This window comes from Podarcis erhardii (genome assembly GCF_964252035.2).
Source record: "Podarcis erhardii genome assembly, chromosome: 1".
In the NCBI taxonomy this organism is placed as follows: domain Eukaryota; kingdom Metazoa; phylum Chordata; class Lepidosauria; order Squamata; family Lacertidae; genus Podarcis; species Podarcis erhardii.
The window spans coordinates 70295281-70320827 of NC_138497.1; the positions used below are offsets into that span (position 1 = coordinate 70295281).

General features: G+C 40.6%; 1 protein-coding gene and 1 long non-coding RNA gene across 2 annotated transcripts; one reads left to right on the forward strand and one right to left on the reverse strand.

Moving 5' to 3' along the window:
- The first annotated feature begins 208 nt into the window (after positions 1 to 208).
- On the forward strand, positions 209 to 17375 carry TMEM41B (transmembrane protein 41B). Its single transcript, XM_081841630.1, has 7 exons — positions 209 to 683; positions 6601 to 6718; positions 8498 to 8626; positions 11243 to 11336; positions 13349 to 13453; positions 14781 to 14919; positions 16045 to 17375. Exons 1-7 carry the CDS (start codon positions 224 to 226, stop codon positions 16212 to 16214), a joined length of 1215 nt encoding a protein of 404 aa, XP_081697756.1. The 5' UTR covers positions 209 to 223; the 3' UTR covers positions 16215 to 17375.
- Positions 17376 to 17838: 463 nt separating this feature from the next.
- LOC309330970 lies at positions 17839 to 25490 on the reverse strand. The gene is made up of 3 exons (XR_014151673.1): positions 24425 to 25490; positions 22495 to 22693; positions 17839 to 19280 (listed from the first exon to the last, which is right to left on the reverse strand). It is a non-coding gene; the product is annotated as an uncharacterized lncRNA (long non-coding RNA).
- Between the last annotated feature and the right edge of the window lie 57 nt (positions 25491 to 25547).

A 25547-nucleotide genomic window follows, 5' to 3' on the forward strand; every position in this document is an offset into this window, starting at 1 on the left:
TCAACACAAAAACAGCAACCATTTGTTGCTGACAAAGGAGAGCTGGACATATAAAGGGCCCCATTACCTTCAGTAGCTTAGGGCCTCATCAAACCTAAATCTAGTCCTGGGTGGAACCCATGGGCGCAGCTGCCCTTCTCCCCGCTCACCGCCCCCAAATCCATAAAAATCCATAGCAAACTGAGGTTCTGCCCCCCCCCCAACAAAAATCCTGCCTACGCCTATGGTGGAACCACTGCGTTCCTTCCGAATCGGCGTCTTTTGGAGAAAGAAACCGACTTCCACGGTATTTACTAGAAAACGTGGGCAGCCCTTCCAGGAACCCAAGAGCAAAGGTGTTGGCAGAAGGGCGGCGGGAGAGCCTCTGCGGGCGGGGCGGAATCACAGAGTCCGCGCCTGCGGCCTACGGAGCCGGCCAGCGGGCGGCGTCGGCGCTGAGGGGAGGGCTGCGGCCGATCCCGCCTCCTCTCGCGGTTCTTGGCGCCGGCGGAGGCTGAGCCGGGCCTGTGTGTTGCCGGCCGGCGAAGGGGCTGGTGGCGTCGCCGAAGGGGCTACCATGGCGCAGCCGGGCACGAGCCAGCGAGGGTCCGGGAGGACGTCGGAGAAGGAAGAGGCGGCGGCGGCGGCGGCGGCGGCGAAGGAGGCGGAGGCTGCCTTGGAAAGGCATCAGGAGCTGCTTGCAGGTGGGAAGCAGAAGCGGCAGGAGGCGAACGCGTGAGAGATTCATGGATGGATGGATGGATTGGGGGGGGCGCTGGAACCAAGCCGGCGGTGTGCCTGGAGGTGTTCCGGGGTCACTGGAGAATGAAGGATAGGAGACGCGGGAAGGGAGAGGAGGAGGAAGAGGAAGGAGGAGGGTGACTCAGAGGGGAAATGCACATGCTCCGAAGCAGCGTTTAATGCCACAAAACAAGAAGTGCCGGGGTTCAAATTCGCCTAGATCCCGAACTGAACAATCTTCCCACATAATCCGTGGCTGGCCGGTTCTCGGTTTTCTTGGGCACTCTGCAGATGCTCAAAGGGACGCACTTATTAAGCCTTTTAAGTCGAGACCTTTTGAAAACAAGTTCTGGGGGGCCCGAGGCCTGTCAGGAGCCCTACTTGGGAAGTTTGCTGTGCTCTCATGGGTGTGGAGGCCCATATGGCGTGATGTGGGGCAGTTCTTCCACGTTGGATCTCAAAGCAGATAATTCAGGTTCAAGACTCATTAGTCATAAATCTCTGAACGTGATGTTGGGCAATTGGGATATTGTGGGTGGCCTGTGGCATTCAGCAGTAAAGTTGTGTTCATTCCTATTGGACAAGTTGCTGTTAGCCTGCTTTATGTATGTATTTACGTTTATTTCACCGTGGAACCCAAGGTCCCTCTGGACACTGACCAGATCAAGACCAGTTTAGCTTCATGCATTGTGGTGGCTTCAGAGTTTGAATCATAGCCATTGTTCTTCTGAGAACAGATTTCCTATAACAAGAAGTGCTTTTAATATGATAAATACGTGATGAGCATTATGCATGAAGGAAACCAGTTGTTAGGGGCCTAGGAAAGTGGTGTGGAGTAAGGAATGTAGTTCAGGAGTTCAAGTACAAAAATGCATTAACTTTCAGCTGTTGTATTCAAAGTGTAATATTCACAGTGGGACTTCTGTGTATAGTTCCAGCTGTGAGGTTATGGCAGGTCCCATTGATTCTTAAGGTCTTAGAGACAATAGTGAATAACTTCTTGCAAGTCTTTCCAAACCTTCAGGTGAATAAAATTGGCACAGTAGTTGTGATTGAATTAGAAAGGGATGTCTGCAATGTCATATGTGATGCCTGCCAGACAGTTATCAGTGATGGGGTATGTCTAGCCTCTTCAGCAAAGATTCATTGGGAACATATGTTGAATGCGTATCCCAAATCTGAGGTGTCTTTCACTATACACTTGCAATCTCTGTAGACTTATTTGGAAGGATGTCCAATTGTTCTTGGTGGGATTAAGTTGCTTCCTCTAGGCTGTATGAAAGACTGTCTTCTGGGAGATTTGCCACCTTCCACATTTCCCACCTGGAATAGATAGCTGATAGTTGAAAATGAAGTAGGATTATGTGTTGTGTTTTGTGGGAGTGGGCTTGGAAAGAGAAGTTGTTTTATTAGAATAACCTTGTGATGACCTAGTGTGTCTGGTTCTGAGTGAAAATTCATTTTACTGATACAGGGTAAAGTTGAACTGCGGGAAGGCAGAGCAAACTGCTCACAAGTGAGAAAATGCTTCTCTCCAAAAACATTTTTCTCCCAGCGTATTAGTGAAGCATGTTTTTGTGTGTGAAATGTTCTATTTGCCATAACTTTCATGTCTTCAGATAGACAGGTCTCCTAACATCTTTCTCATGCTTTTCTGTCAGGTTACATTTTAGATGGGAACACTGCTAATGATGGCATTAGTTTTAAGACATAAGATACTGTTCATGCAGGGCTGCTCAGAAAGGACTGAGCCTATTCCTAGCCTCCCAAGTTTCTTACTTGCCTGCTTTTTTTATTAAGAGAGGCCCTACTTCTTGTACGCTAGAACAGTGTTTCCCAACCTTTTTTGGGCAAAGGCACACTTGTTTCATGAAAAAAATCTTGAGGCACACCACCATTACAGCCCCGTGACGTCAGCGCGCAGCGTCACGCCGGGAGGGACGCACGAAAGTGTAAGTTTCAATTTTTTCCCCTCCCCCTTGCCTTCCTTCTGTGCCAACCGCCAAAAAGCCAAGAAAAAAGCCAAGACTTTAGGGCAGCAGGTCGACACGGAAGAAGCTCCTACCTAAGGACAGGTGCGACGGCCGTGTCCTCTTCTGCCACACTTGGCAGCCCTGCCTCACGGTCGTGACTCCCACCCTGATTTCTCCCCGCAGGTCGAGCGGCACAGGCAGCCCAATGTGTCCAGCCCAGACACAAGCCCCGCTTCCCCACTCTAGATCCTGAATGCGACCAAGTGCTTTGGACTCCCGAGCAGGGTGGGAAAGAGGACTCGCATCTGGTAGCCTCCGGGCTCCTCGCCTGCTCGAGGGATGGCATTGCAGGCAAGCTGCCGGCCGTCGCCATCGCCGCCCCCTCATGCGAGTGGACCTGCCCGGAGTGGTGGGCCGGGGGAGGCTCGCTCTCTGTGGGGATGTGGCCCGCACGCGCGGCCCCGCTTCCTCCTGCCCAGGGCTGAGCTCCTTACCTGCGATCTTGGTCTCGCGCACGCGGATCCCACTTATTCCGAAGCTCTCGCCACTAGCCGGGGCTCTCACACCGTGCCAGGGCGAGGTGGCGCGGCCCACTGACGTCATCGCGGCTCGCCGCCGCCCTCGACTTCCCTGTTCCCTCCCCTCCCTCGGGTCGCCGTGGTTACCGAGGACTGCAAGCTGCTCGGGCGAGCGTGGGGCATTAAGTGGGAGAAGGAAAATTAAAATTAAAACTCGCCCGAAGGCCGCCTCTCCGGATATCTTTCGAATTTTTTAATTTTTCCTGCGGCACACCAGGCAACGTCTCGCGGCACACTAGTGTGCCGCGGAACACCGGTTGGGAAACACTGCGCTAGAAACACAACAACCTGACAGTGGAAAAACTTGAGTCGTCTGTTTCTTCTTCACCAGTCCACTGTATTTCTGTGGTGGCTGCAGAGGAAGTGAAGCCCCTTTCTTTTAGCCAGAATGGGTGCTATACAGGCTGGCAAAAGAGAAACAAGTACTCTGGTTCTCTTTGCTAGTCCACTCACCCCTCTGTGTTGAGTTCCTAGTTGGCAGTGGAAACCAGGTGAGTGGTTAAATACAAAACTGGGGTAACTACGTTTATTTGAGGGGGTGAAGGAAACTATACGGCTGTATTCAACTAACTTGGTTTGCTAGTGGAAGCCAGTGCAACTATTCCCACTAGTGCAACAGGGCTTATCCCATCTCCTCCGTCTGCACCCTCCCCAGACGGTTCCAGAGGGTTGAAGGATCCCCCAGAACAGCACATGGGATATCATTCTCTTGGGAAAGCAGAAATGATACATTAAATTCATAGGTTGGATACAGACCATTTTAGTACTTTTTTGCATGTACTGTATAGCCTGCCTTTCTTGTGTCTTGGAACCCAAGGCAGCACATGTGTGGTTTTGAGAGGATTACCATCCACACACTGACCAGACCCCTAAGATGATGGTCTTGTAGCACTTCAAATTTTACCCTGGGTAACCAGTCCTGTCTTTTGCCTTTTAAAATTGGGAACCCTAGTAGCTTGGTACAAGTAAGGACATTTTGACATTTACAGCCTGAAAGAGCAGAGTCTTTAAACATGTAATTGGTCTAAGCTGGCATGGCAACATTGTTGTAGCCACATTAATTAGATGCTTTGGAAATCATTGTTATTTCAGAACTTGACATAGTTATTCAGAGTTGCTGCACTTCGAATTTTAAAGCCTATTCTATAAATTTGCTATGTTATCCGCTTTAGATATAAGTGGGTAAGGAATAGAGGAAGTACAGTAAATGCTACTTTATGATTACGTGTTCTTACTCTGACTCTTAACTGGCTGTGGCAAACTCCTGTAAGTGAAATGACTTGTGTCAAAGACATTTAAAAAGTTGGCTTTGTCACAAGGACTTTAAAATTAAGGTATACAGTACGTTCTAGTTTTAACATAATTCTTTTGGTTCACTGGGCTTATCACAACAGTGCATCAAAATAATGTTCAGTATCACTTTTATATTGAACCGTTTTTTATGTTGGAATAGTAATTGAAGTGCCTTTGCCAAATTGAAGTTGTAATTACAGATATCTACTGTACTTGAGATGATTGAGTGCAGTTAAATGTTAACTCTCAGTTCTGCGCATATAATGTCACTTGAGTGGTCCTAATGATTTTTTTGAATTTATTTGCAATAGAATTTGTTCCAGATTGAATCATGATATACTCCCTGTGCAAAAAGCACTCTAATCAAAGTAAAAATTAAAAGTGTAATGCATTGGAAACTTGTAAGCTTTGTTTAGCCTCCAGTGCAATAGCAGTTGTTAAAAATTGGCATGTAATGTGGAAATTGAACTTTTAAAATGAGCATAATTTCAAGAGTTTAAAAAAAATGTAATGGCAGAAAAAAAATCGGGTAAAAATGGTTATCAACTTATCTTCTCAAAACCCTTGTTGAGTTTGGCATTTTAAAATTTCATATGTCTTTGTGGGTTGTGTGCTTATTTCAGACTTAACATGAATGCACATTCATACAATTAACTGTAGGCATAGCTGCCTACAGCACAGATACAATGCCATGATTTGTGATGTTGGCTTGCTGGAATAGCAGTGTGACACCCAGAGTGTACATTTGCTGCTGTAAGAAATATGAAGTTCAACTGCTACTAAACAATTATCTTTCTTTCTGCTGACAGTAATGATTTTATACAGATTCTTCCTGGGAGGCACTGATTTTAAGAGGAGTAATGAAACTTCAGGTGTAGCTGTGCAGATGGTTTACCTTCTGTTAGACATATGAGGCTTTACGAAAGCATGCTACACAAGTATAGTAACTTCAAGGCAAATTGCTAAATTCAGAACACTTGTTATGCCACGTCATATGATTTTCATACTTATGTGGCAGTTTCATCATCTCTGTACTCCTCCTGCCAGCTCATAATTATGTAACATCACAAGAGGGAATATTCAGTACACATTGCATAATCATGGCACCACCAATTGTAATAAACACTCTGGGATTATTATTATTCTTGACAGATAAGCAGGGTGGATGATCTAGCCAGTTTACTATGTAGTAGCAGTCTCACACAGTTGCCTGCCTGAGTGAAATAGTAGTTTCAGGCAAGTTGGTCATGGGCATGTTTCCTTTATCCATCAATAGAAGCAAATTTAAGAAGAGATGGACTTATTGCTTGATTATCATCACTAAAGTAAGCTAGGGAAGTAGACTTGAGTGAGCTCTAGTTACCTTGTCAAACTCCATTTCTTTTACAGGTTTCTTGCCCACAGTAGTAGATATGATGGTCATCTGAACTGAATTTGCCCATTTCCGTCCATTTTAGTTCACTGATGCCCAGGATGTCAATATTTATTCTTGCCATCTCATTTTTGACTACATCCAACTCACCAAGGTTCATGGTTCTTACATTCCAGGTTCCTATGCGATATTTTTCTTTACAGCATTGGACTTTCCTTTCGCTTCCAGGCATATCCGCAATTGAGCGACCTTTCGGCTTTGGCTCAGCCGCTTCATCCACTCTGAATCTACTTGTACTTGTCCTCTGCTCTTCCTCAGTAGCATGTTGGACGCCTTCCGACCTGAGGGGCTCATCTTTCAGCGTCATAACTTTTATATGCCTGTTGTCTTTGTCCATGGAGTTTTCTTGGCTGGGATACTGGAGTGGCTTGCTGGTTCCTGCTCCAGGTGGATCACGTTTGGTCAAAACTCTCCACCATGACCTGTTCATCTTGGGTGGCCCTGCATGGCATAGCTCATAGCTTCTCTGAATTATTCAAGCCCCTTCGCCACGGCAAGGCAGTGATCCATGAAGGGGTGAAGTCTAAGTGCCCTTCCTCAATTCTACCCCTCAAATATGATTTGTAAGAACTCATGAATTAATTATATTTTTGTTCCATTTCAGGAAAGGCCCATAAAGAAGGTGGATCTGCACGAATGTCCCTTCTCATATTATTGTCCATCTTCTTAATAGCTGCATCTGTTATGTTTCTGGTATATAAAAACTTTCCACAGCTGAGTGAGTAAGTATGACCGAGAATTTGCTTTGTTTCCAGCAAATGTACCTAAAGAACCTTACAAACCTATAGAACTCAGAAGTGAAGGACACAGTTCATTAAGTTTTCAGAAAGGAACCATGTGTATAAATGTCTAGTTTTGATATCAGAATTTACCAGTAAGCTGCAAGGTATGCTACCTGGCTCATTCCTGTTAGAAATTTGACATAACCATTTAAAGATTACTGACAAATATTTTTTGTTCAGACAATACATTATGGAAGCTTGTTGTACTACTATATCAAAACACTTCATATTGCTGGTTAACCCCAATCTTAGTTTTAATATGTCACAGTATGCAAATTTCTCAGGTGGATAGTTGTATATCCTGGGATTAGAGGTTAAACTAACCACCTGTTAATGTCTGGCAGAGCTGAGCTGTCCAATTCAAAATTATGTCGTCAGACAAAACTTGGACAAATGCTCATTTCACTACACATTCACACTACGAAAAGCTGTTACGATACTGGGTTCAAAGTAGTTTTTAACTATTGGAGCTCCCCTCTCCAAAAAACCAAACAAACTCTGGAATTGTAGATTTCTGATTGTGCTGAGCACTGCTGTTTCAAGGATTTGTGATAGCTGTTACTGTTTAATTGACGTGGAAGCAGTGTTAAAAACTCAGATATATAAGCTAAGTGCCAAATGGCACCTTAAACTTAGGTTATGGTTGCCGCAATGGAATATCTGTTTGCTAGGGGTTTGCCAGATTGTCTTTGGGGTCTCTTTCAATGCTATAATCCTATGATTCTATGATATCAACTACATTGATTGACTGTAGCTTGCTCTTACAACAATTCACTTGTCCCAGTATGCAAGAAGGAGAAACACATACAGTGGAAATGAAAATGGTATTAACTATGGACTAAGCCAGAGGTTTTTAAATTGTGGTTTGTGATGATGGAGGACTAAGATGACCAGCAATGGCTCCATGATTCACAGGGCAATACAGAAGCACAAGATGCATGTCTTTTGCTGTGCACAAGTCAGCAGACTCAGTGCAGATAGCAATCACCAACCTGTCACCCAGAAATCTCCACTTAGTCACAGCTGCACCAGTTCCAGTAGCAAAACACACCTGGCACTTGGGGAATTCCAAACACTGTGTGGAAGTGGCTTACATTTGTAGTGTAGATGTGGCCATAGAGCTTCTTTGTATGTTCTGCTAAGAATCACCCAAGCGTTTTCCAAAAAATAATATCTACAGGTATTTGAAAGGAATTACTTGCTTCCAAAGATGCAGAGATTTGGGGTATTCTCTGTATATGTGTTATGTATTGAAGCCCTTCTCTATCTCTGAATAAACACCACAAACAATTACTCTTCTCTCCTAAAGCAATGAACATGTGTTCCATCTGCTTGTATTAAAAGTTATTAAGTTGTGCCTGGATATTATGTTGAATACGATGTGTGGCCTTGCTTTGAACATTGACTTTGATTAATAATTGCTGGAGTGGAGGCAAAGGTTTTGATAATATCAAACTGTCTAGTAATTTCTGAACAACTGATGTTTTGATGTAGTACCTTTGATACCTCAACAGCTTACAGAATAACATCAAGTAGTAGTTAAAGCTGGCTGTATGTATTACAAAATCCAATAAGTCAAACAGTGTAATTAGTATTTTACATGAAATCTTAAAAGAGTGCATGATACATATGTCACAGTGCCATTAGTATCCCTGCTGTTTGGGGCAAGCATCTGCTGTTTAAGCTGGTAACTTCATCTGATTTCTTTTTCCCCTACAGAGAGGAGAGAGAATGTATAAAGGTTCCCAGAGACATGGATGATGCCAAAGCCTTAGGAAAAGTTCTCTCTAAATACAAGGACAACTTCTATGTACAAGTCCTAGTGGCCTATTTTGCTACTTACGTTTTGTATCCTTATTTGAAAAATACGCATAGCTGTGGCTTTCTGGAATATGACATGAAGTAGTTTCCAGGCTCTTTTTTCTGTGTGGTGGTGATGGACACTCTTGATTACATGGTTTGGGTCCGAAGATAAGTGAATAGATGGAAGTTCATAGAAGAAAAGGTACCCATCCCCTGTACCTCCTGAAAGGATCGGGAGGGGGGGAGGCTTTTGAACAATGTGGAATGGAATGTGGGGAACAACTTTAAGAGCCATTAAGAATTTGTGTGACCGTACTTGGCATCTTTCAAAATGGAACTACTGGTAGTTAACAGTGTGTGGTTTTCATTGGTTTGTATAAGAAGGCCCTTTTCCCACTTCAGCATTGAACATGTTTATTTCAGAATTTTCACATGTAAGATTGGACCAGAAAGGTAGAAAAACAGAAAAACGGAGTACGTTGTATTGTTGGGGGATTAAATTCAAGAAGCCAAGGCTCCATTCCTAAATATACAGTACTTACGAAAGAATATGCTTCATTGTAGGCAATGGAAGCTACATCTAAGTGAACGTAGGTTTCCTTTGCAAATGACTTTGTTTTGAAACTATAAAATGATTTATGAAATAAGTTGATTTCATCCTTAATAACACTCCTGTGAGTTAAATCATTTAATCCTAGAGGATAATGAAAGCAGAGGGAATGCCACTGCCTTTGGAATCTGAGCAAGGATTATCTTGCATTACCCTGGCTTGATTTATTCCATGAAAGGGGAACCTGTGGTCTTCCAGATGTTAGACCACAGCTTGTGATGTTCCTAACCATTAGCCATGCTTGCTGGACAAGTGAGTCCAGCAACTTCCCGAAGGCCACAGATTCTCTAAGCCTGCTTTTTTTCATTTCAAGTGGGAGAGATTTATCAATTTTAACAGAACATTAAGTGTAGTAATCAGTAATTGAAGGAACTTCTGAAACTGATTTTAAGAAGCAACCTAACTTGGTTTAATCCTATATTTTTAAGATGTGAAAACTGCATAAGAAGTCAAAGGGGTTAAGAGCATTTAGGAAGACTTGACTTATTTGCATAAAGGAATATTTTTGTGCTGTGAAGTTGTTAAAAAAAATTCTTAACACATAGCCAACCTGTTAAAACAAGCAGCTTTATTTTTATTGGTGGTTATTCACCCTGTGGGGATAGAATATGCTAATTTGCTATTGCTAGGTTGTTAACAACACTTGGATAGAAATGAGTCTTTGATTCACTTAGCTATTTAAAAGTTGTTTGAGGCATGCTCCATTAGTGCTATGTGAACAACTTTTGGCAGCTGTAAACAAGGCTATTTAATGGTACCATTGAATAGCACTTCATAGTACAAAATTATGTTTTGTAAGAGTTTGGTTCACAGAACTTACGGTAAGTAGCCTATACAGAGGTAAAGCTGAGATTCATTTATTATATTCCTGCCCTGGGACCCAATAAAGGTTAGAAATACCACAGATATTTTTTTTAAAAAGACACCCAATGTGAACCTTTATTGGTATCTAAATTAGTAGAACAGCATAGTCTGTGAACCACCGTGACACCTCCAGGTATAAGGCAGTATATAAATTCAGTAAATAATAATAATAATAGTCTGTTCTATACATTGCAGAATGAATGTTTCAGATTTATGACTGAGAGCCAGGTACCAGCACAAGTCCTGCTAATACATTGGGGCTTTCCCCTCTCTTCCCCCTGTGGACCCCCCCCCCCCAATTGACTGTGGGGAAGGGAGAGCATGTCAGAGGATCCTGCAGAAACACACACAGGGGAGAGGGGAGATTTTTCCATCTGGCAAGCTGAAATGCTTGTGTTGACAAAACAACGATTGTGAAAGTCCCCAACACGTTTGAATGCTCTTTTCTTGACAATCCTCTCCAGGCTGCAGTCATCCTTGATGCTTGTGCACCTATTTCTTCCACACTTTCCCCTTCCTTTCCATTAATGTGCTTCGATACAGCACTTTGGGAACATCCAACTTCTTCTGCAATTGGCTTTTGAGGCTTTCCATCCTTATGGAGGGTCTCAATGATGGCTTTCTGCATAACAGGTCAACAGCCTTCCCCATGATTGTGCTTCCTACTAAACCAGACTGAGAGACCATTTAAAGGCTCAGGAACCCATTGCAGGTGTTATGTATTGAATAGCTACTGCACCTTTTCACAATATTCTAATTTTCTGAGATTGTTAATTTGGGGTTTTCATCAGCTGTACACCATAATCATCACAATTATAACAAATAAAGGCTTTACATATCTCGCTTTGCATGTCATGAGTCTATCTCATATATTAGTTTCACCTTTTAAGTTGAATTACTGAAATAAATGAACTTTTCCACAATATTCTAATTTTTTGAGTTTCACCTGTATATGCATATTTCAAATATTAAACCATCTTTTAAATTCTTTTCATTGGCAATACTTTTGATATATAAATTATTTAAAATTGTATTGGTTTTAAATTTCTAAGGTTGTAATCCTATGTACCTTGGAGAAAGTTTTATTAAAAACAGTCAGACCTAACTTCTGAGTAAACATGCATTAGTATACTCTGCATGTTCAAAACAGTGAAGTAATGTTGTCCTTAACTAAACCTACCATTCAGTTTGCAAACCTTTGCTATTCCTGGATCAATATTTCTGAGTATACTTTCAGGATTTCTCTACCCTTTCCCCCTAGCTCTATTTCTTGTTTGTTTGGTAAGTATTAATTACAAATACAGAATGCTTTTCTTCAAAATATTTGTTTAAGGTACTTGCTATTTAGTGCAGCAGCAGATGATGTGAATAGTACAGGCATAACCTTTTAATATGTAACAATTGAAGTAATGAACAGGGGAGTTCTTATTAATTAAATGTTTAGCTATTAAATGTTTACCTGTTACTTTCTTAGGAGGTTCAAAGCTGTTTACAATAAGACAGTAACAAACAAAATAGTAGTATAACTGAAAAACAACATAGAAACAGACACAGAAAGAATGTTGAAAGCAACCTAAAAACCTGCTGGCAGAGGTTTGCCTCAGGGCCAAAATACACATTACTTACTCTAAATAGATTTTCCCCATTTAATTGCAAGTGTCTCTTCCCTGGTGTGCTGTGAGACTGCAGCATAAGGAGAAGTTTAATTTAACCTTTCCGTTATGCTGCAGTGGGTGCCAACGGGAACTTTACCCTTAAGCCTAATTGAGGTGCAGGGGGCATCTTGATTGGGGTCATTGGTAGGGAGAGAAGACCCAAACTTCCCTCCCCAGTGAAGGCCACATCTCTAAGGAGAGAAGAATTGTTCTGCTTCTGTACACTATCACTTGTGTATTTATCTTTTTTATTGGATTTGAAAAGGTGTCCTCAGGTTGTATCCAGTGTTAGTCATATTCAGAGGAGACCCACTGAAATGAATGGACCCAACTTAAACACGTACATTAATTTCATTGTGTCTGCTCTGAGCAGTTGGGTGCACTGATTAGAAGATAGGATAAGAATATTTTAAATATATTCAGCTGGCTCTGTTAAATCAGTGCCCAATAGCAATAATTGTTTTATGTAAAGTAGGACTGGCTTTTCCTCCACTGAATTTTAACGCTAACAAAGAAATAGAATAGTTAATAGAAATGTAGCATTTACTAGTGAGGACAGTATACTAAATCTTGCCCTCCTGGGGCAGGTGAAATTTGCTTTTGACATAAGGGGTGGTAGTGATGAATCAGCTCTCAGAAAGGAGTACTTTCTAATGGACAAAGTTGAATAAGTGATAGCAAAATAATAATTTTACTAGATAGTGTTCAACTAAGTTTAGCCTGGAGTAGACCTGATGAAATTACTGAAAGTGACTAAATTAGGTCCATTAATTTCAATGGGTTTACTCTGAGTAAAACAGAAACATTGGGTGGGATTCACATAACACAACCTGCTTCTGCAACAGGGCTTACCCCTTAATTCCCCTGTTCTCCCAAATTCCCTGAAATTGGATAGGGGGGGTCAGTATAGACCCCAGAACAGTGGGCGGGAGGAGGATTGTTCAGTCTGGCAAGCTAATATGCTTGTGCAGACAGAATGTTTGTAATAGTGCAATGTTCAATTCCGCCCACTTTTTCTCTGGTGGCTATAAAAGTGAGCAACTGGAAACCAATTTAAATGCATTAATTAGGGTGTGATGTACATCCCTTTCCAAGACTTGAAACAACTTCTTCGGAAAAAGGAAGGGCGTTATGGTTAGGGTCATTTGCAAAACGCTATGTGAAGGTAATTTGGAAATGGTGGCCTCAGTGTACCATGTTGTGGACAGCTAGTCACTTGTAACAACAGATGGCCCCAGATGCAGACACACGAACACCCTTGTATAATAAAAGTCCAATTCAAATCAGTTTTAAAAGAATTTTCTGTAGTTACTACTATTTTGAAGCTGCTTGTACTAGAGTTGAAGTGTGTGTTCAGCAGAATCATACAGACAACTCATACATGGTAAGAGAGGTTCTAGACTAGTTTTCTCCCAGATGCGCTAGTTTTCTGCATGAAAGATTTTCTTTTTAACATAAAGGGGAGTACTAACAAAGCAGTCCCCTATAGGTGGTCTGAGGTGATACAGTTCTAACTAAGAGAGAGTAATATTGAATGTATAGATAAATGCTTAACTACATTGATTATTTGAAACCCCATTGCATGTTAATCATGTGAAGGATGAATATATGAGAGTCTCATTTTCCATTCATTTGCAGTGCTCTGGACTTGGGGCCTCTTTCTGTTATATGCTGTCCTATTTAGTTGGAAGACCTGTTGTTTATAGATATTTAACAGAGAAAGCCGTGAAATGGTCACAGCAGGTAAAGTCACTCTGGTGGAACATCTATCCTAAATGCTTACATTTAAGTATAAGAGGATAGGAATTACACAAATACAGTGGTACCTTGGTACTTGAACCGCTTGGCTCCTGAACAAATTGGCTCCCAAACACCGCAAGCCCAGAAGTAAGTGTTCTGGGTTGTGAACATTTTTCGGAAGCTGAACTTCCGACGTGGCTTCTGCTTGAGTGTAAGAAGTTCCTGCAGCTGCTGCAGCCAATTAAAAGCTGCGCCTTGGTTTTCAAATGGTTTTGGGAGTCGAACGGACTCCTGGAACGGATCAAGTTCAAGAATCAAGGTACCACTGTATCCATTTCCCCCCACACCTGGTCACAACCTGGATTTCATGCTAAACCATAGTTCAGTGTGACAGGAGTGAGTCTAGAAGTAAATTTTGGGCTTGCATGCCGTTCGTGCTAAACCATAGCTTGTGTCGTCTGATTTGACAAACACTGGTTAATGTTAATTTCAAGCAAGCCAACTTGAAACCAGTTGTAGCATATCTCTTTCCACCCCTACTTTCCCCAAAGTAACAGCAAATATGGGAATTTGGCAATATGTCAACCACAGGTTCTCTTTGTTGACAATGAAATGAGTTGCTAGTGGGCTGTTATGTCTGTGCCCTCAAGAAGCCTGGAAACTCTCAGGTGCTTTCTGGGCTGTTTACTTCTTCTTCTTCTTCTTCTTCTTCTTCTTCTTCTTCTTCTTCTTCTTCTTCTTCATAGAAGTAACAGCAGTGATAGTAGTAATAATAATAAATTTTATTGTTTTATTTTTCTGTACATACTTTCACACCCCTACCTAGAGAATCCCCTATGTAGAAATTGCTTCCTTATTTTGGGATAGCCCAGTTTAACCCTCAGCCACCTGAGTTCACTATTAGAGGGGTAAAGTTGGACCTACAACAAAGCATTGCAGTATAGGGTATTCCTGTTCCCTGTTCCAGTCAGTCAGCCATGGTCCTCCATGATGCTCTATTTTGTTCTCTCTCTTACCCAGTTTGGGGAGGGGTTTTTCATCCAATAGTCAGCATTCCTTGGCCACTCCATCCTCGTTTGGCTTTTTGGGGGGTTTGCCAACATCCTTAGTTCCTCCCCAAAGGTTTTGTTGTTGTAATTCTGTGAACCTTGGGGGTTCAACCAAACTTGCTGCTTTCTCCCTCCTGTGTGTGAATGGCTCCATTTTAGCTATGTGAAGACCAGCACTCGCAAGTAAACTTTGGAAATAGAGGGAATGATTATGCAATTAAGATTGCTGCTATATTTCTAAAATAGGATTCTTTTAATTCGGAATTTTTATATCCCAACAGGTTGAACGACACAGAGAACACCTCATTAACTACATAATATTTTTGAGAATAACTCCTTTCCTTCCTAATTGGTTTATCAATATAACATCTCCTGTAATAAATGTACCATTGAAAGTATTTTTTATTGGTACTTTTCTAGGTAAGAATTCAGATTAATATTAAAGTTTTGCTAAATGTGACTTCATCCTGCATGCTTCACTAGTACACAGCCCCATCTCTTGGGCAGTTGTATAAAGTTTGAATAACTGTTTTTGCATATTCTTATTTTAGTGCTTTATTTATTTTTAGTTGTTATGGAATGCAGGCTGTAAATTTCACAGCTAAATAAAAATGAGCTGAAATTCTACATATCTATCATAGGATACATTCCATTTTAGAGCCTACTCTGTGGCATGATTGTGGTGAAGAAATCCTACATCACCACCATTGTTTTGTCTGCTCATTTGATCTGTTCAGAACAGTAAAAAGGCCTGTTGCACTCTGGCCAGCAGGGGGATGGTGACTGCTTTGCAAGAAGCTTTTCAGATAAAGTTGCTAGCATCCACTACAGTGTGGATGCTATGGTTATTTCTGAATCAGTGCCAGTGATCACACAGGGCTCCTGACTGTTCATTTTGTATTGAATACCTTTCAACTTGTGCAACCTGAAGTTGTGAAAAAGTTATCTGGAGAACCAAGACCCATGATAGGCGCTTTGGATCCTTGGCTTCTCTGGCTTATTAAATCTGCAAGGCTTGGTTGGGCTAGTCAGCTGAGTCACAGAAGGCAAAGTGCCAATGACACAGAAGTAGACAGAAGTGAAATCCTGGGTTGTAGCTTTCAGAAGGTGGACCTTGGTGACTACTGATTTGGCCTGTAGCTTTTGGCCTGCAGGATGCCACAAGGTTCTGTCTTGACCCCATGCTTATTAATGCCTGCTTTTAAGCAGGCAGCAAATACATTTTTATTTAGGCTGGTTGTTTTGGAATCTCCGTTTTTCATTCTTGATTGCTTTAGTTATTGGGGGGTTTATAAGCGATATTTTATTGTATAAACCATCTTGTAGATGTTAGTTACAAGCTGGAATATAGATAATACTTTAGTGTGGTAACCTAAATAAAAATGTTTTAAAAATAGAATCATAGAATTGCAAAATTGGGGGAGAACAGGTTCTTCCTTCATGACTTCTGAATCATCTATATGATTTGGTGACATTAAAAACACACACAACTGTTTTGTGTTTAATTTTTTCCCCCTGATCCATTTTTTTGTCTTTTATTTCCAGGTGTTGCGCCACCATCTTTTGTAGCAATTAAAGCTGGAACAACGCTCTACCAGCTTACAACAGCAGGTGAAGCAGTCTCCTGGAACTCTGTTTTCATTCTCATGATTCTAGCTATTCTCTCTATTCTGCCAGCTATTTTTCAGAAGAAACTTAAACAAAAGTTTGAATGAGAATTAGCCTGGATCTTCATGTCCCATATTTCATCTCAGGATCAGCACTATTTCTATGGTCACTTTTCTATCGCATCTTTCACAATTTGAAAGGAGAGAATTATAAGAGATAAAAATGTTTCTGGACTTCTTGCTGAGTTTTATTTATGGGGCACAAAGACAAAATAACTGCTGTCAGAAGAAATTAAGATGAACCATATACTTTTTTTAAAGCATTGTTCATTCTAACTAATCAGTAATATATGTAATATACATATACATATGTATACATATGTATATGTATATGTGTATGTATGCCTTATCTGATTTTGTTTGTGTAGGCTTAACGTGATAAATTCATTCCTGTTTCCCCCTCATCTTTGCACCATCATTCATAATTCTGAAAAAGTAATAGACTGCACAGTTGTTTCTACAGCCCAGTGGGTAATGGATTGTATGGAATCTTTATTAACGAGCTCCTTGTGGGAGAGCAGGAAGAGATATTTTGACCAGTGTTTCAGAAATTCCTGGGTTTCATTTTGCTTCATGCCAACTGTAGAGACACTGAAAAACATTGAGTGACTTTCCTGTCATATGAATGTTTTTGCTGGGGTTGGGATTGATCAGACTTTTATCTATCATGGCACATGAAAAATGCTAACTTTTATATATATATTTTGCCAGTATTTCATATGGATGGCAGCTGTTTCCAAAATTGCTAATATTTTATTAAACTAATTAATCAGCTGTCAAAAATAATTATTTGCATGCATTTATAAGTGCATGCAAAAATGTGGGAAACACTTTGAGGAATTATCAATTTCAGTTAGTAAGCAGAAACAATCTGTCATTATAGTTAATTAAGTATATAATGTTTGCTAGGTTTTTATTTATGCAGCATGGCCATATAGCATAACCTCTGGTGTAAAGATCCATTGGTGCTCCAAGTGCCCAAACAGTGGTCCTTCAGGCACGGAATCCCTCATTGGTTTTCATGCCCCTGCAGCTGAAACATTTTGTAAGTGCCTCACTATGAGGAAGCTCCATGCCTACATGCATACTTTCGTTGGGTTAAGGTTATCATGTACAAATTGTACATCTTGTAAATAGACGTGCTAGGAAGATGTGTCCCTGTTTTGATGGAAGGCTAACTGATGATTAAATTTATTTTTGAAATTTTAAGAGCTCTGTTATGGTTTTTACTCCCCAAGGTAATGATACCTTTCCTTGAATAATTATTGTTGCTAGGGGTATTTTGTTTCTGTTTCTGGGCTTCATTATATTGTTCTAGTTCAGAATGCCACTCAAGTGTGTCCATCTCTAGGCCTGATTACTCTGTGCGGTTATTTTTGTTACGAAACAATTTTAGCCATTTTACAGTTCTTACAAACAAAGCAGACTACAGTGCTTGCCAGCTTCTGCTGTCCTCCTTTGAATCAAGGCTAGTATGCCAAATTTAGTCTGTAGACAGTTAAGTACTACATGCCCGCTAATCTGAAGAACTACCGTATAGTACCTGTTCCATTCCCATATGTTGGCACTCCTTCCCTCTCAAAATGACATTCTCCTACCTGGTTCACAACTCATCTAAGGTACACAGTGTTCTTCAGTCTGTAATCAAAGGCCCTTTGCAGTTCCCTTGAGCTGTGACTGAAGAATGTTACAGGTCTCTTCTGTGATTGCTCAAAAGCAGTGAACAGGTAGACATTGGCGGTGTGGGTGGATGATGGCTCCAGTAGTGAAAGACTCTGAGGTCCATAGATGTTTGGCAAGCAATCTGATGTACAAGAGGCAAAATTATGCTGTTTGAAATGCAGAAATAGTTATTCGCTAAAACGGTACAATCCATTAAATGCTAGTTGCAAGCGCCACTGAAAGCAATGGAATGGGTAACCTTTGCTGTAATGTGCCCTTTTTGAGTTTACAGCAAGACAAGGGCACACCCTAAAACTCAGCTGGTAAAAGTGGAGATTACTTTACATGGTTGAAATTGCCCATAAGTCTGTTTTTGAAGTTGCATGGTGCTTAGTGCTCAAGTGCATTGGGTTATTAGGAAGAAAAACATTCTAATATTTTTCTGCAATCTTGTAAAATAGCTTTCCTCTCATCCCGAAAAGCGCCACTTTTCAGAGGAGCTTTTGAAATGTAAGAGTATATGTGAATATTGGCAGGTACCAATACCTACTGCAGCCTTGTTCTTTTGTAATATAATATGGATTGAATCATTTTATTACAGTATTATGTGTAAATGCAACAACACAGAAGATACATTAATATACTTCGTCATTTGTGTTCTGCATATGCAGTTTTTGTTGCTTTTTGCCTATTTTTAAAAAAGTGTTGACCTGACCTCATAATAAATGGTATAGTGGCATAACCAAATGCTATCTTACTAGGTATATTGTTATTACTGGTTAGATTTTTTCAGAGGTTGGTTCAGAAATGTCTAAAAGTACACCTGTCACAACAAATGCCACATTATAATGCTGAACCATTTTGACCTTAGTAAAACTGTGGCAGGTGATTTGTGTAGTTGATACTCCTGCTCTGCCGGGTCCAAACTGTGTAGTGTTCTTGTTGATTTGAGACAACATAAGAGGTAATCTTCATTCTGCCTTTGCTGTTCAAGATACAGTACAATGAACTGGTTGAATTAAGTTTTCAGACATCGTTTTGCACTACGTAACAGCCTAGGTTTTACAGAGCTGTAAGGTTTTAATTCTATGTAATAAACTGAAAATAGAACAGTTTTGGTTATGAAATTTGCTCCATAAACACAGTAACTTTTTATTTTGCACATTTATAATTGCTGTATTGTCAATATACATGGCTCTTCACAGTGGAACATAAACAAAAAATTCCATACAATATTTGTCCACTGAGGTCCTCTGAAGAAGCTCTTCTGTGGTATGGTTGGTAATAGAACGGAAGATCTTGGTTGCATCATCTTGCCTTTGGAATCCTGAAATACCTGTTTGACCTTCTCCCTAATGGTATTCTGCTGCCACCCGGACACTTTCTTCTGGTAAGGCTTTATCTGATCATTGTTTCATTATGATTGGCTCCCTTGTTATTGTTTTTTATTTGCTACTTGGGAAGAGAAAAGCAGGAAGGGGAGATGCAAGGGTTACAAGGGATGAATTTAATAAGACACATTGGCTGTGTTTGGAGAATAAAATCTCAGGTAATAAGCTAAGATACACGCATGCTTCAGGAATCTGAATGCAGCTGCAAACAAGCCAGCAAACCACAGTTAACTATTGCTGTTATGTCCAACCTGGAACTAGTTTATGGCTTCCAGCCATGGCAGAATATGAAGCCATGTTTTAAAGCTGGCTTCTATATCCTGGCTTATTTGGACATTATTACCTGTAGCACTTGATTTGCACATAACAAAAAGCTATGGTTTAACTATGACTTCCTGGCTTCTGTCACTGCTTGGTGCAAGAGGAAAAGCAACATTCGTATATCTTGTCTTATCATCCAAATTACTTATTACTTCGGTAAGATTTTGTTTCATTATTTGTATTTACTAGGGAACATAACTTGCCTCATAGAAACCTAACAAATGGAGACAGTCCTCTGTGATCTCAATTCTTCCCACATGTGGGTTCAGTTTTCTGTGCAGAGCAACATTCACAATTGCCCAAATATTTGTTTTATTTCTTTAATTTTATTCCCATTTGTCTCAAGAGAACAGGATGAACAGTAGTAGCACGTGGTATACATCATGCCCTTCTTTCAAACTGATTAAATTCTGATTCAGAAAATTATATGTTGAGTATGGTTGAGAGATTTATATCCATGCAGAAAGCAGCTTTCCCAAAGATGAAGTTCCATCTGCTTAGTTAAATGTATGTGACCTAATTCTTCAAATGCAGAGTACTACGCTCACTGGAAGTCTTGTGAAAATGCTTTTTAAAAAATCAGCGTTGTTTTTCAACAAAGTATAACAAATCAAGATGGTGACAGCACCATAAAACAGCCAAACATACATAAGAAGAGCCTGATGAATCAGGCCAGTGGGACATCTATTCCTGAATCCTGTTGTCACAGTGGCCAGCCAGGTGCCTGTGGGAAGCACACAAGCAGGAGCTGAGCACAACTCCCCTTCTGCGGTTTCCAACAACTGGTTTGTATGGGCTTAAGTGTAACTCAAATAGTATCCCTCGGCCCCCATCAAAGGTGTCTCTAAACACCCAGGTCTACTTGGCACCTAAATGGCACATTGTGTTGAGCCTAGGCAGGCTTCCTAAGGGAGGGCATTCCATAAAGTCAACACCTTCCTGTTCCTGGCAGAATTTGTCTTGTAGAATTGTAGAATTAATGTAATACACTGTAAATGCTAATTGTACTTCAGGCAACAGGCATGCAGAGTGTCAGATGTTTATTAAAGTGCTAAGGGAGAATCATGGGGCGGGGGAGAGCAGGCTTAAAATACATTTAAAGCCTTAAACAGCATGCAATCTGAGTAAGAATCAACATATTCTGTTGGGTCTGAAAATCAATAGTTAAAAACACTACAGATATAATCTGACTACAGACTAGACATGAAAAAACTTCATTTAGGACTTCCGGGTTGGCGCCATCGCCGAATGGCGGACTCCCTCCGAGCTCCGGAGGGAGCCTGCTCGACAGGGGCTGGGTCCTGCCGCGCCGGCGACGCGGGGACCCTTAAAAACCATGGGCGCTAAAACCCATGGACATGGTGACTCGGCTGGCACCTTTTGAGCCCCCCCCCCCCCGACCCGCGAAGGAGCCTTTTTAAAGGCTACGGAACGGGTGACGGGGGTGGTGGTGCTTTGAGTCCTCCGCTTCCCCTGCCGAGCGAAGCCGCATGCCATTCGACGGAGAGCGCTGACTTCTTCCATTGGAAATTTGGACTTAAAAGCATAACCCGTGAGTAATCGGAACTTGGATTAAAAAAGGCGAGAAATTTTTAAAGAATTCGGAACGAGCGGGGGAGGCATAAAAAGGAAGTCAGCCCCCCCCCCCCGTTGTAGAGGAGCTAAAGTAAAGGACTTAACATCTAAGATTGAGCGCAACCTTATTTTGATAAAGTTATGAAATTTCGCGATGGAAAATTATAAGATTGAGCTGGAGGAGAAAAGTGGAATTTATTCAAAAAGCAACCCCCCCCCCCCGGAACCTGGGAGCGTTTTAGTTAGAGCGCCGGGAGAAGACAAGGAGAGGTTTTGACAACTGTCAAAGAGCTGTCAAAGCAGAAGAACAAAAATGAGAACTTTGTTACGAGGACTTTGCCGGTTATATTTGTTACAAATTGGATACAAAATGTTTAAAACAAGGAATAATAAGTTACTTTGACTGGTGGACATGATCTGGAAGGGAACTGAGTTACTACAATCCACGTAGAGGAGCCAAGGGATATTACAAGTTGTTGGCATCGAATTTGACAGAACTTTTTATCTCCTGGGAAACTGCAGAAATGGAACATTATTTTGGCTACAGAGGTTTACACACTAAAGTAGACAATAGACTTATCTATTGAAAAATGGAAGGGACTTGGCATCATGTATCGTTCCTGAATAACAGAGCCTCTGCAGTGGAATTTAGAAGCTTTTGGAATTAGAACATTTGTGCAGGAAAACAGGAAAAGAAAGAGGAGAGAGACTAACAAGAACAACAAGAATAATAAGAATTGGACAAAGTTGGAAGTGGGAACATTTGGGACATCCAGATTTGAAAGGTTTAAGAAATAAAATTGGAGTTTTACTCCCAAGTATATAAAAATCTGGATGGAAAAAATGGGCCTTTTTGAGATAGACTCCTTCCAAGATTGGACATTTAAAATTAAAGAAGACTGGTAAAGGACTATGGTTTAAATAAATGTGGGAGCTCCAGGAAGACATCAGATGTTGATCAATATGGGGAACGCAACCAGGAAAAGGGGGAGGGAGATTTGGAATCCAAAGGCTGTAAAATCATATTTTATTTTATTATATTTTAATCTATTATGTATATTAAAGGGGGGAACGCGCGGAAGGGAATAGGTCGATCTTAGGAGATGGGAAAATATTTTTAAATTGGGTTAATGATAATAAGGTTAAAATTTGGGATAATAAATTGCTGAATTTATTTGTAAGAATTGGAATATAAGAGGGGGAGGGGAGGGGAAGTCCTGGAAAGATGTTACGGAAAATAAGATCTTAAATTTGGATGTGTTTTTTTTTTATATATTGTTATAATTGGAAACTCTTAATAAATATTATTTAAAAAAAAAAGAAAGAAAAAACTTCATTTAAACTGCTTACTGTGAGTAGGGTAAGAAAACTGTACTTGCCTTTATATGTTTCTACTTGGAACAGATAAAGCAATCTTTTCTTGAAATGAAAACAATGAAAACAATGTGCAGTCTCATCGGCTGTATATATGTGATAATGTGTTTCTTTTTTATTGGGTTTCCTAGTCACCTCACATTCAACGTAATAGGCTTTAAATCAGCCATCTCTTCATATATAGGAAACTTGAAGACATTCATCCTGTTCAGCCAAATGTACAATTCTTAGTTTTACTGCCTCAGTCTTAATGTGCATTTTCATACTGTTAACAAAACTAATTTAAAAGATGAAGAGAAAACATAAGAAGGACTAGACAAAACTAAGAGGAAAGGGGGGGGGGAGAAAAATTTTAGTAGTGAGAAATTTTAAAAATAACAAAAAGAATAGAGATAAACATAAACTGGACCACTGAGCACCTTGCATGATCCGAACTTTCTGCTGGTATAATGGATACCTTCATGCCTCTTATGGTGAGGAGGAACCAGTGAAGCTTCACTAAACATGCCTAAGGAACTTGATGCAGAAGAGTGTAACAATGATAGCATCATGAATAACAATTTCAACAATAGTACTAAGATTTTTTTGGGGGGGGGGGTGTAAAAATTTTAATACAAAAATAACTTAAATTCTCCTCCTTTGCCACCTATTAATATTTGGGTTCACTTTGAAATTGCTTAAATATTAGCTGTTTTGAAAGGGCAGCAGTGAGGGAATGCAATAAATAATTGACAAGCAACATATTATAGAACAAAAAAAAAGGGAAGAAGAAAAAGAGGAAAAAATGGGTGTAAATAACAACGCATGATATAGATAAAGTATAGAGGCAATTGATCTAATCAAATGATTTAAATATATATGAGCCAGGAGGGTGGGAATCAAGACAATAATCAATAGGGTCCTTTCCAACTCTACCAATTCTATGATTCCACGATTCTATGAAAGAATGGAGGGGTAGAAACGGGAGAAGGCGAAAGCTTGAAGGAACTATAAAAAATGGAGATGGAGGGAGTTGCTATGTTTATGGGAAATGCTGTGCTATTCAATCAAATAAGAGCTGCCTAGAACACCACGTTGTAGAACAATATTCATATTTAACCCTTAATAGTGGTCTGCGATTGAGAATACACACACACACACACACACACGTGTGTGTATGTTAAATTAGGCAAGGCCACTAAGTGCTGAGATACTTTTTGTGGGTATCTGGTTTTTAAATTTTGGGGGGGGTCATTTTCTTGCCCCCTCCCCATTATTAATAAAACTATCAACACAACAATGGACTTACCTAACGGATTAGTATACTAGCTGGCGGGGGGGGGGGACAACTGCTTTAACTGTACAAAAGGTGCTTGGGCACCAGAGGCATACCTAGACTCCCTTATGCTCTTGGCAAGGAGCTGTACTGGTGCCCACCCTTTTCCTTGCGCCTTAGTAAAGGGCTGTATTGACAACCCCAGCCCCATCCTTGCACCCTTGGCAATCCCCATTTTTTCCACCTTTCTTTGCAATTTTTCACTCCCTCCTGGGCCTGCGCTTCAGTTTAGGCCACTCCTAGGTACACCCCTGTTGGGCACTGAGACTGAAATATTACTTTTATACCCCTTTGAAAAGCAGACCCCCATGTTATATCTCAGAATATTTTTGAAACTTCTGTCAGCTTCAGGGGCTACTGTTAAATAAATCCATGTTCAAAGTTCCCCTGCCTGTATGGAGTTAGATGTGTGGTTCTTTGGATCCAGGCTAAATAAATGGAACTAAGAGTATCCTCCTAATTCCACGTTTTGTTTTGTTTTGTTTTATTGCATGTGAGCTTTTGTATGGAATATCTCAATCTGTATTAAACAGAAGGGTGATTGAAAACTCACCCCTCTTCACTGTTTTCTCCACAATACAAATATTACAAAACTTTTCGTAACACTATTGCATGTGTACCTGCATGTTGAGTCAAATACATTTTGTACTTTTTTTATGTGTGAGAAGTCTCAGGTAACCTTCAGAATGCAAATCAATGCAGTGACTGCAGAGAGTATGAAGCAATAGAATTGGCTGGGAAAGGAATGACCCAGGAGAATTTTCTTGTTCTTGTGTGTAGCATTTAGGTGTAAAATGGCATCTGTTCCTATTTGAAATAAGAAACATTAGAACGATAGAGAAAAACCTAAATAACAATTGTCATGTAGAGCAAAGGCTTGAAACAATCTGCCAGTGTTATTATATTGGAGTACTGTGAGCATTTGCTACAATAGATTTTTGACATACACATACAACACAGGATGAATATCCCAAAGTGTAGCTAATTGTGTTGTACTAATAAAGTTCTGATTTTCTACTTGTTGGGAGTTGGATGATATCCAGCTACTGAGGCTTCTACTTAGCCCTTGGTATTTACAGCATTTTGAAGAAAGTTACATGTGAAACACTTTAATAGTTAAGGTAGCCAAATTTAAAATTCTGAAACTTTCAGTTTAAGAGCTGGGGTGAGTTGTTGAGAGGATTTGCAGCAATAAAGGCTTCTGCCTCACTCCTACCAGTCCCTTAATTTACTCATCTCTCCTGTCCGCTAGAGCAAGAAAAACTCTATCCCTTGGGCTCACAAAAAGGCCTGTTTCAATTGCAGAGCAGAAGTCTGAATCTCTGCGTTAGCATCCAGCAACATTAGCCCTTGTCCCCTTTTCTTGTTTGCTGCATTTGATTCTACTCCTCTGGTAATTACCATGGTAACTCTTTGCATCTGTTTCAGTTGACTGCTGCCAGGAGCCTCATGTACCATCTCTTTAATACTGGCCCTATGGGATACTTGGAACAAGTGCAGAATGTTCCTGCAGCAATTCAGCCAGTTTTAACACACAGCTACTGTTGAAAAAAGCGTGAAGTATATAGCAGCAGGGGCACTTTAGAGTGGAGTAAGCTGGAAGCCTAGTGCTCATGTGAATGCAGACTTCAGCATAGGGCTGTGCATAGAACTTTGTGCCTGCCATTCTCACAACCCTGATTAGTTCCAAATGATTTCTACATTTTAACGGCTTTTGAAGGGTCTGTTTGGAAAGCAAAATTA